The 12,100-nt window shown below is 41.3% G+C and overlaps 1 protein-coding gene across 1 annotated transcript in view; it reads left to right on the top strand.

Moving 5' to 3' along the window:
- Window positions 1-922: 922 nt before the first annotated feature.
- Window positions 923-12,100, top strand: part of SOST (sclerostin) — a 37,223-nt gene continuing 26,045 nt past the window's right edge. Inside the window, exon 1 of the mRNA XM_018566240.1 lies at window positions 923-1,261. Coding sequence (XP_018421742.1) covers window positions 1,039-1,261 — 223 coding nt within the window. The 5' untranslated portion in view covers window positions 923-1,038. The remainder of the gene's footprint in view (window positions 1,262-12,100) is intronic.

The raw sequence follows: 12,100 nt of genomic DNA, 5'->3' as shown, positions 1-12,100 counted from the left end.
GTTGATATGCTATAGGAGTAGAAACCATTCACTTAGCAAGGGAAGAGAAGGAGGAACTTGATCAAAAAGGTAAAGCTCTACTCATGACAATGAATACATTGTGTGCTACTAATAATACAAAAAAAAAAAATGTTTTTTAAAGTTCCATTGCACATGTTTAAGTATTCACAGTAAACAGTTTCACTGTATTTACTAATATTCACTTTGCAATGTGAACATTTATTTTAACGAAACTTCAGTAAATCTAACTGAGTGTGTATAATATAAAGTTATCTTTTATTTCTTAATTTCTGATCAAATCTAGTCAATGACATTGGTGTTTAAATAGAACAACACTGATGTATTGTTCCTTGCATTTTTAAATGAAAATTAAATCAAAGCAAAAGGTAACAAAAACATACATGCAAATATGTTTTTTAACGTGAAGAAGATAGAAAAATTGGCCAACAATATAGGATCTAATAATACAAATGATCTGGTTGTCATTCTAGAAATCAGTGTTTTTGATCATCTTGTAGATATTGCATGAGCTAAAATAAATATTCATGTTATTTTTAGGTTTCCACTCAGACATCAAATTAGCTCCTGTTCTCCCATGCTTAGAGAAACCAAGAGGGACAGACTGGCTAGTTCTTTAGTGAAAAAGTCAAAAGCGTATTTTTTTGGCTTTGTCTTTTACTTCACAGTCTGCTTGAGCATTCAGAACCAAAGTGCTGTGTCCAGTGTGGGAGTTTTCACAGCTTGTTCTCAGACTGCTCTCACAGGCAAGGACCAGGAAGATAAATGTGGCTGCCTAAGCTATGAGTAGGTAGGAGGGATTGCAAGTAGTGTAACTAGTAATGCTGAATTTCCACACCACTCCCCATTGTTTAACACCTAATTACTATGAATGAAGTTGGCATTAAGCCCTTCCTATCTCTTCAACCATTGGCCAGGTCTCCTGAAGAAAACATTTAAAAAAGGAGAATAACATGTGTCTGAATAACATCTTATGCCTGACTGTGCTGGGAGGTTAATCTGTGAAGCAGTTACAGCATCATGTACATTCCTCTAGCTGTGTGCTGTGCATTTGCCCTGTCTCACATTGTACTTGATCCTGTGCTGGGATGGCCATCTCTGAAGAATGATGCTACAGAAATTAAACCAGATGATACTGAAAATTCCAAGACCGAAATAGAAAGTACTACACCTAATGACAATTATACTCTGAACCAAGCCAAGCATGGAGGAAGACACCTGCATCAAACTACTGATCAAAAAGGTAACAACCCAGTAAAAAGTGATAAAGTTTCTGTATTTTACACACTAAAAAATTGTGTTAAATGATTAGTTTAGTTTTTGTTGGTGTTATCTTTGGAGTATTATCTTCATAAAGCCTGATATAAATGGTTCATTGTGGACAGTGTCATTGCCATATAAATGAAGTAAATAATGGTAAATCAATTAATAATGTGATAACTACACAAATACATACCAATGTGAAAATACATACCAATGTTCCTTTGTTATCCTTTTATTTTTCCATTTACAGTGTTGCAGTTTACTAGTTTTATTTCCTTCTACTTTGTAAATGTAAATTAAATAAAAGTTTTTACAAGTGCATATTTGGCATTGGAACAATAGAATATTCTTGTCAAATAAGTAAACATCTGTAAAACTGTTGTAGTCAGCTAGTGAGTAGGTAAAAGTCTGTGCAGGCAAAAAAGTGGAAGGCGTGTACCCTTAAGGAGTTTACAATCTATACAAGACATAATTTACTCAGGAAATACTGCAGTAATTTCCTGCAGTGTACCAAGGAAGGAATAATTATTGTAACTGGATGATTTTGAATGATTTTCTGCTTATTATCTGCTAGAATGCATTCACCTTTTTATTTAGGATCTTTTGGATAGATACAGTAGGTAGACGGATATAGAGATAGATAAATTAATAATTATAAAATGAATAATAAACATTTTAAGAAGAGCACATATCACATCTGCACTATAAAATGAAAGAGATCCTGTCAGCAGTGCAGACTCTCTATTAATGGATGCTCCTGGAAGTGTTGGATGGCTGTGTCCTCCGCTGTGGTTCCTTCCTCTGACCTCTAATCACTACAGGATATGGCAGTGACACAGACTGGAGCAGTGGCGGACCTAAAGTACAAAGAGCCTTGGTGCAAAATTCTTTCTGGGGCCCCCCATTTCCGCTCCCGGGGGAGGGGGGTCCTGGAAGCGGATCTCACTGGCCCCCCAACCCCCTTGTTGGTCTCTGCACCAAAGAAGCTTACACTATAATGTCCCCCAATAGTCACACACTAATTCTTCTATTCAATTATATTGCACTGACATATACCATAGTGCTGTACAGAGAACACTGAGCCAGACACATTAGTCTCTGTACAGAGGAGCTTACACTCTAATACAAAATGGCACCGGCTGTAGAGAGACTACAAATCCCAGCTATACATTATACAGCAATATAGAGTAGTATATGAATTTAATACCTACTGTGCTGCTCCAGGATGCCAGCCTGATATCTTGGGCGGAGGGTCTCACCAGGAGCAGATGCAGAGGATCCCACCAGGAGCAGATGCAGAGGATCCCACCAGGGGCAAATGTTGAGGGTCTCAGCAGGGGCAGATGCAGAGAATCTCAGCAGGGGCAGATGCAGAGGATCTCACCAGGGGCAAATGCGGAAGGTCTCACAAGGGCAGATGCAGAGGGTCTCACCAGGGGAGATGCGGAGGGTCTCGGCAGGGGTAGATGCAGAAGATCTCACCAGGGGCAGATGCAGAGGGTGTCACCAGGGGTAAATGTGGAGGGTGTCACCAGGGCAGATGCGGAGGGTGTCACCAGGGCAGATGCGGAGGGTGTCACCAGGGCAGATGCGGAGGGTGTCACCAGGGCAGATGCGGAGGGTGTCACCAGGAGCAGATGCGGTGGGTCTCACCCGGGCAGATGCAGAGAGTCTTAGCAGGGGCAGATGCAAAGGGTCTCACAAGGGCATATGTGGAGGGTCTTAACAGAGGCAGATGCGGAGGTTCTTACCAGTGGCAGATGTGGTGGACCTCCCCAGCAGCAGACAGGGAGGGTCTCAGCAGGGGCAGATGCAGAGGGTCTCACCAGGGGCAAATGCAGAGGGTCTCACAAGGAGCAGATGCGGAGGGTCTCACCAGGGCAGCAGGGGCAGATGTGCGGGCGGCGGAAGCGCTGTGAGAGTGGATGCTGGATGAGCTGTGGGGGATCGATGGAGGAGCTGTGCGGGCTGGTGTGCGGGCTGGTGGACAAACTTTGCGGCCCAGTTGAGGAGCTTTGCAGGCCAGTGGAAAGTTGTGTGATCTGCAGGCCGGCGCTCTGAGCAGCGCCACTGGGGTTCCCCAGAAGGCTGCCTTGGGACCTCATGGCAGCTGAATCCATTTAAAAATGTAAAGAGCTACAGTATCTCACTTCCAATCCTCCAGGACCGGATCTCAGTTGGCCCCCAGCCTTGGGCCCTGGGGCAGCCACATCGGCTGCAGCGCTGGGAGGTTCACCCCTGGACTAGAGCTATAGTGTGGTAGGAGACGCAAGCATCTGAAACTCATGGAAGTGTTGTATGTAGAGGCTTACAGGGGCTTCAAAGCTGGAACATAGCAGGGGTAGAAGACATGGGCCATAAGAAAGCTTTAATAGCTTTTTTTTATTGCAGAGAACTTGGGATTCTTTAAAGCTTGACAGGGTTTCTTTAAAGCAGAGAAATAATTTTTTTCTTTTTTCTACAGTACTGTATACTATGGGAAATAGATGGGTACACATTGCTAGAGGCTACTTGGTAAGGGTAACATTATGGTCCTTCTGGTAAGATCCTGGGAAAGATGAGGATCCCAAATCTCATTAGAAGATGCTCCTGTGCTGTGCTGAAGCATCTTCACACAAGATCTGGGGTACTTATCTTTACCTGGAAGCAGGACCGGATTTACTCTCCCTGCTGCCTCAAGGCCAGGTTCCTCAATGCGCCCCCCTCCCTGCCAACACCCCCCTAACAATGGAGAATGCCAGCCGGGGGCAGGTAGGTTTGAATTTATTTTATTGTTTCTTTATTTTTATTTTCGACTTTTTCAATCAATTTTTTTATTTTTTTACTTTTTAAAATTTTAATTTATCTTATCTTTTACTTTATTTTTTTTAAATAATTTTTTGTCATTTGTTTTTCTTATTTTTTACTTAATTTTTTAATTTAATTATTATTACTTATTTTTTTATTTTATGTAATTTTTTTTAATCAATTTATTTTTTTTACTCAACTTTATTGCTATCAAATAGGAGCCCCTGTGTGATAGCATTTGGAGGTGACAGGTTCTCTTTATTGACCCTGTCACCTTCAATACAGGAGTTCTAGCACAGCACTGTTTTGGAACTAATGTGACAGGTGAGAGGGGAAGGCTGCTCTCCACTCTCACTGTTTACACGGAGCGGCAGGGTTAGTAAAATTACAGGTGCCTGTGAAACAATAACTGCTGATTGTGTCTAGGGACTAAAATAAAAAAAGTTATACTCACCTGATCCAGTCAGCTCTTAGACCAACCCTTCCAGCCATGCTTCCCCTTCGCTGCAGCAGTCCAGGGTTCCTCGAGTCATCAGTGTATACACAGTGTATTATATGTGAGGATGTCGAGGGACATACCATTGCTGCAGCATAGGAGGAGACAAGCTAGAGGGAGCCCTGTGACAGCCAGCCAGCTCCAAGGTTCAGGTGAGCATAACTTACTTATAACCCACTCCTGTGTGCACAACGATGCCTAACATGTGTGGCCCACCCGGTGCATGTCCATTCACGATTTTATCAAGTGTGTGTCAAATAGAAAAATTGCTCTGGACGGCAAGTGGTTGATGGAAATGTAGCTAAAAAAAAGCACACCGTATCATGGGCATTTTTCACAAATACATTTTGGGGTACTTCTGACTACTAGTGCAATCAGTTGCAGAAATGATGTTTAAATAAGGCTTTCAACATTTAAAACCTTATTTATTACCACAAAAAAAATGCACACCTAAACATTTTTTGTGTGCGTGAAATGAACATTTGATAATGAATGGAGTTAAAATAACTCAGTTATCTAAGTAAATTGAGCCTAATATGTCCTGCTATATAGGCAATCCACATTGCTCTACAACCACAAATTATATTGCCTAGTAGTGGCCCTTACCTGTAATGGGCCCTAAAACTTACAGGCCCTCCAACCACCACAGAGAACCCTGATCCGGGGTGAATCCAGTTTTGGGTTTCGTTCACAACTATGAAAACATTACAATGCCATTCATTTCCTTGCCTTTGTTTTCTGTAGGCATTTAAAAGCCTATCAGTGGTTATGCTATTCCCATATGATCTGCCTTTACACTTTGATATATAACACTTCACCAATGATTTGTGTTCTCTAGCTACTATCATGCTCACTGAGAATCTTCACTTCTGTACATCCATTATTATTCATTTAGACATGGCATGTGTGCCATATTAACATCTTGAGAGAAGAGAACAGTTTCTTGTCTGTCTCTAAAACTTAAATACATCCTGGGCCTTCATTAGTGCATGAGAAGCTTATTATCTTATCTTGCACAAGTTTAATGAGCCATTTCCTGCTTCAGTTTTACTTGTTTGGGAGCAGATCTGGGGCTGACTCATCCCAGACCCAGTGACCGATAATCACAGTCCTATACTGCTCCAATGTCCAGACAACTTAGTTTCAGTACTGAGAGGTTGAAATAGTAATGTTGAAAAAGTAATTTTAGTAGTAATAATAATTTCATAAGTAATAGTTATATATTTTAGGCACTTTTTGGGGCCTTTTGCTTGATATTGTGGTGAAACAATAATCAGACAGCCTTAAAGCCAAGTTTAATAAAAGGACAGTATTATAGAGGCTGTCATACATCAGCTTGGTGAGGACCATAAGGCCCCTTTCACATGGTCTTATCAGGAGGGGATCTGTGCACGGATCCCCTGCTGATCTGAACAGATGTTACATCTGTGTATGTGCAGTTTTTTTATTACATATTGCAATGGAGGAAAAAGCTGAAATTACAGGACTCATGTTGGCCTATGGGGAATTAGATGTATACAGACCATTTCCATTTACATCAGATTACCCCTGATTCAGCACAATCGGGTCTGGTGAAATGGAACTCTGATCTGTTTGTTATTCCTGATCTGGCCAGAGTCAGGGGTAACCGGATGAAAATGGACACCCATCCATTTGATCTGGCTGCCCGCAGACTAACATTGGGCTTCCGATCAGGTTCGCCTGAAAAAACAACAGGGAGAACTGAACGGAAAGTTGTGTGTAAAGGTTCTAAGGGACCATTGCTGAACAGTACAATACTGAACAATGACATAATAACAAAGTAACACAGTAGGTAAGGTTGAATAAAGACACACGTCCAGTTCAACCTACGTGTGTAGGTATAAGTATGTATGTATGTATGTATGTATGTATGTGTTTGGCTCTAGTAGTTCCCATATCCCTGTATGTTTAAGAACTCATATATGTTATAACTAGAAATGTACATATTTAGATAATCAGTTTCAGTAATCAATAATTAATTTTCCCTTAATATAGTAAAAAAATAAAACCCCCAGTGGTGAATAAATACCACCAAAAGAAAGCTCTATCTGTCCCCAAAAAAGGGTATAAAATTCATTTCAGTACAGCGCTGTATGACGGAATAAATGTCAGTTAAAGTACCGCAGCGCTGAATACTGAAAAATGGCCTGGATGGGAAGGGGGTTTAACACCGCGGATGTCAACTGGTTAAAGTATAACTAAAGGCAAAATGTTTTCTTTAGATTTGGATAGAGTGTTGAGGGGTTAGAAGCACTGTCTGGTTTTTATTGCTTTTAGGGAGATTTCCTCTTTCTAACTGTCCCAATCACTAGTGCCCTCCAGAAATAAAAAATTAGGGTTTATCCAACATTTTAAGTTTGCCACCAGAAAAGGAATAGAGGGGAAATCTTCCAATGCGGAGACGTGTTCCAACGACAAATGTCTAAATAGTGCTATCCCTCACATTGGAAAGATATCCTCTGACTTTCTGTTGTATCCACAGGACAGGAGGTGAAGATAAGTCTCCCTGAGACACTGGTGGCAACAAAACAGTGGCTTAACCCTCTCCTACTCTATCCAAACGTTAAAGAGAATCTGTCTAAGCCTGGCAATTCAGTTTGAATATCCAGTAGATGTAGTTTATCTGGACTTTGCCAAGGCATTTAATACAGTACCCACAAATATTTAATTTACAATTTAAGGTATATTGGCATTGAAGAAACTGTATGCACATGGGTAGAAAACTGGTTGCAGGAACATATCCAAAGGCTAGTGATGAACGGCTTATTCTCTAAATGAGACTAAGCCGTTTAGTCCCAGGGCCAATTCCATTTATTCTGTCTATAAATTATATAGTGGTCAGGATAAATAGTTTAATCTAAGTATTTGCTGGTAACACTAAGCTATGTAGGGCAATACGTTTGCAACAGGACATAGAATCACTGCAGCAAGACCTTAATAAAGGTGGGCAGATGAGTTTCAATATTTAAAAATGTAAAGTTGTGCACTTGGGAGCTGAGAACATGCATGCAAAATACACTTTGGGAGGGGTTTCCTTGGGGAAATTGGGGATGAAGAAAGATCAATATCATGCAATCATGCATGAACCTTACCTACTCTAACACTACATGTAATGTAAGAGGTCAGAGAACTTTTACTGGGCATTTAATTCATGAAGAAAGTTGAAATCTTTCTTCCACCACCCTCAGTTTAAACGACATACCTAAATACTTAATTTTAGCCACACTCTCTAGACTTTCACTATGTGGCCTTGCCTGACACTTACAGCCTTTACACCAAAATGTCCCAGCCTTATCTAGCTCCAACTGTGCATGTGCTCCTCTTGCTCCTGCCATCCTTATGGCCAAAGGTGTACTCCTTTGTTTGGCTGAGGCCGCTATGAGTCCAGCTGTGAATGGAGTGAGTGAAATGCATGCACAGTAGGAGTGGTGCTGTACTTATGTACATATGCACTAGCGGAACTACCAGGGTCGCAGCGGTCGCAATTGCGCACAGACCAGTATTATCAAGGAAACAGGGATTTATTCACAAAGTATTTCGATCAAATTGTTAATTGTGACCGTTAATAATATTCCATAATTTACTGCCATGGACGGCATATTATTACCGGTCACAATTAACAATTACAAACAAATTACTTTGTAAATAAATGCCGGTTTCCTTCTTAACCCCTTCATGACTGAGCTTGTTTTTGGTTTCTGTTCGTAAATGACTGACACACTTTTGACATTTTTGCTGTGTGATTCTTCCACGTCAGTAATATACTTTCTTACAAAGTGCACCCACACATATTATATATTGTTTTTTAGAGGACAGATAGGGCTATATATTTATATCACATATGTGTGTCTAACGCCTCACTTAGGACAAATACAAATTAAAAAAAGAGGAAAAAACGTTAAAAAAAAAACTTTTTTTCCCAGTTTTGATTTGTAGTATTTTTTTTTAACCAAAACCAGCACAGCTAAAAAAAAATGCAATACATACATTCATTTATTTGTCCCTTATTTTTAATTTTTTTTACACTTTTCACAATTTTTTTAAATTTATTTACACTTTTCACTTTTTTTATACTGACAAATTTTATTTATTTAATTATATCAGGCAGTCATTGTGAATTAATCTCACTATTACTGCTTGATAAATTAATACATTTTTTTTTTTATCAGGCTGCTTCAAACTTCAGAACAGCCGATAATAAGTTAGTGACACTGATCCTGCAGCAGTTCAGGATTCAGCTGTCAGTGAATGTTTCAGAAAACTTAAACATTCTACTTTCAAGAATAGATACATTATGTGTCTAATACATAACATTTTGTATCTATTCTTGAAAGTCAAAAGATAAAAAAAAAAAAAGCCAGTATAGCTTGAGAGAGATATCTCTCGATCTATACGAGCTGTCAGAATGCCGGCAAAAGCCGACATGTGTGTCTGCTTTGCTGTGACTCTCAGACACCCGATATTAAGGTATCGGGTGTCTGAAAAAGGTTAACCCTTTCAGTAATGGATCTCTAGATAGTTAGACATCTATTACTGAAAGGTAACCGCTGATTCTCAGCGGTTAGCAGCCTTCTAGTGCAGCAAATAACTCGTCACGTACAGTGTACGTGACGAGTCATTTGGTCCCTTTGTGGCTGGACGTACAGTGTACGTCTCCCGTCACGAAGGGGTTAATCCAATCTGTACGTAAGCGCAGATACTGGGACGGCGTTCGACAGAACACCGGCACTAAAATTTTAAACAAGCGGCTGCCTGCGGTGGGGAGTTGGGGGGGGAACCTTAATGGTTTCCTGCACCGGGGCCCTGTAGGTTCTAGTTACGCCTCTGTACATATGGATTATATTGGGGGTAAATAATTCAAAGTACAACTTCACTGCATGTAAGGAGTCCTTTAAAGTGACTGTTGCTTTTTAAAAAAACTAAAAAAATAGTCGTACATGGATGATACTTACCTATCCCATTGCCTGACCACCAACCTCCACCATCTTGAAGAGGGAAGCTTAACAATCTAAACAATGTCGAGCATCTGACCCTTCCGGGAGCATCAGATGCCTGCATTCGCTGCTGTGCACTATGGTTTCACAGAACACACTACAAGACACAGTAGTAATGCAGTGGCTGGTGAAAGTAAACACAGCTCAGTGCTGGACCAAGCATCTGACAGATCCTAAGGTGTGCCGGATGCTGAAGATTTTTCAGCAGGCTTACTTCATCAAGACAATGAAGTTCAGCGGCATAGGCATTAGGACAGGTAGGTATTGTTTCCTTTGCCAGGAGCACTTCTTTTAGACCTATTTAAGACTTCAATTGGCCTTTAAAATGTATATAAACTCAAGAACAAAGTGACTGTATTAATTTTATTATTTTCTGTCTTTTTTTCCCTTTATTTTTCCCTTGTGGTCTTGCCAGTAATATGCTTCCTGCTCTAGGCTGACAACACTAGCTTGCTGTACTTAATCTATGCAGCATTGTTGCCCTAGGGCTGGGTTCACACCTGGGCACACGGAATACGCGTTCGTACCGGTCATTTTTACAGCGATTTGCGGTAAAAGAAACGTGCGACAAATGCGCGTTTCCGAGGGCTATGCGGCTGTATCCTAATGGATACGCGCGACAAATACGCCCCAAAGAAGCTCCTGTACTTCTTTGGGCGTAGGGCGTTTTACAGCGCGTTCCTACGCGCTGTAAAACGCCCAGGTGTGAACCAGGCCTAAGACAGGAATTGTTGCCCTAAGACAGGACCGCAAACACACCCTTTCCTCTTCTCCATTACACAGGGAGGGGGGTTTGTAGTCCACAGTGAGAGCTGAGGACAGTGGTAACTGATAACATTCAACAGAGAGTACAGGAAGGTATTAACGACAAGATTTCTGGCAAGGTAGGTATTTTTCGTAGCCAAACTCTGGGAAAATATAATAATTTACACACCGCACTGTGAAATTTATCTCTAAAAAACTGGATATTATGTGTGGAAGGTGCTGCAAAGTAAAAAAGCTTACCTTGCAGCATGCTGGCTCCTATACAAAAAATCTCGGCTTTCAGTCTCTAGTCGCATCCCTGTACCTCGTCACTACTTGCTCGTTCACAGAATTTCTTGCATTGTCAATAATTAAAAAGTTTCACAATGGAGAAAATTTAAATGTGACAAATAATTCTTAAAATGTCTTCATAGGCAAGATATCTGGTACTGAAGCTCATTTGTCCCATTACAAGGAGAGAATGATGTTGTCTACCCCCACTTCTTCCACAAGCCAACGTTTTCCTAATTTTCCTCCTTAACGTCTCCTCTGCATTTGGCACTGTTGACTGCCCCTTACCAGTGCAAACTCGGAATGCTCTTGGCATTTAGAACAAAACCATTTTATGGTTTCACTGATTTATTTAAAAGGTTATTTCATGTCCTATTCAATGGCCCATCACGCTTTCCCATATTCCTGTCCGTCACAGTACCGTTATGTTCTGTCATTGGCCCAGTATTCTACTCTTATCTGCATTTGGGCTGGCAAAGGTATTTCTTTATCTACGAATACTACTTGCATACAAAAGATTCTGTATTAGAACCGCATAGAGACACTTCAGTCTGAGTATATAGTGGTGAGAGACTTCGCCGATAGCAGCAACCTTTCCCTTAAGGCAAGAGCGCCTACTGGTACTCGGATGCTCCCAGCACTTAAACTATATATTCGGACTGTATAATATCAAAGATGGGCCCTAGGCATAGAACAGAACTGCCTGCCATTAAGATTATTAGTCTACAGCTGATGAAGTAATAAGGGAAAGGTGCTGAAGGGTGTGGCTAGGCTCATTAGCCTGCAACTGATGAAGTATTCAAGGAAAAGTATTGAGGGTGTGTGACCATGCTTGTTAGTCTGCAGCTGATAAAATAGTAAGGAAAGGTGTTGAGGGGGTGTGGCCAGGCTCGTTATACACAGCTGATGAAGTAATCAGGGAAAGGTGCTGAGGGGGTGTGGCCAGAATCATTATACACAGCTCAATGCAAGTCAATGGGGGTAGAACTTTCAAAAACAATTGTCCCCTTTAAGAGGGCTTATATGCAAGTTATTGGCCATAAAAGGTGTATGAGGATCCGGGTACTGCCTGGGGGACAATGAAAACAAACTTTTTTTTAAACATTCATTTTTATTGGAAGTTTTCAGAAATACTAAATACTTAAAAAGCGTGAGAGTCCCCCTAAAAGTCATACCAGACTTTAAGCTTCCCCCTCAAAGTCATACCAGGCCCTTAAGGTCTGGTAGGAATTTTAAGGAGGAACCCCACCCCTAAAAATGGGGGGAAAAAACGTGGGGTCCCTCCAAAAATTCCATACCAGACCCTTGATCCGAGCATAGGCCTGGCAGGGCTGGAAAGGGGGGGACGAGCGAGCACCCCCCCACACACACACACCAGGCCACATGCCCTCGGCACTGGGAGGGTGCTTTTCCAGGGTCGCCCCTGGAAAAGCACCTCGTCACCTTGCCGATGGGGACAAGGGTCTCTTCCCCACAAGCCCTGGGA

Source organism: Nanorana parkeri, unplaced genomic scaffold (genome assembly GCF_000935625.1).
Source record: "Nanorana parkeri isolate BGI_ZX_2015 unplaced genomic scaffold, ASM93562v1 scaffold927, whole genome shotgun sequence".
Lineage (NCBI taxonomy): Eukaryota > Metazoa > Chordata > Amphibia > Anura > Dicroglossidae > Nanorana > Nanorana parkeri.
Note: the sequence above shows the minus strand (reverse complement) of the source record. Positions and strands in the feature narration are given on the sequence as shown.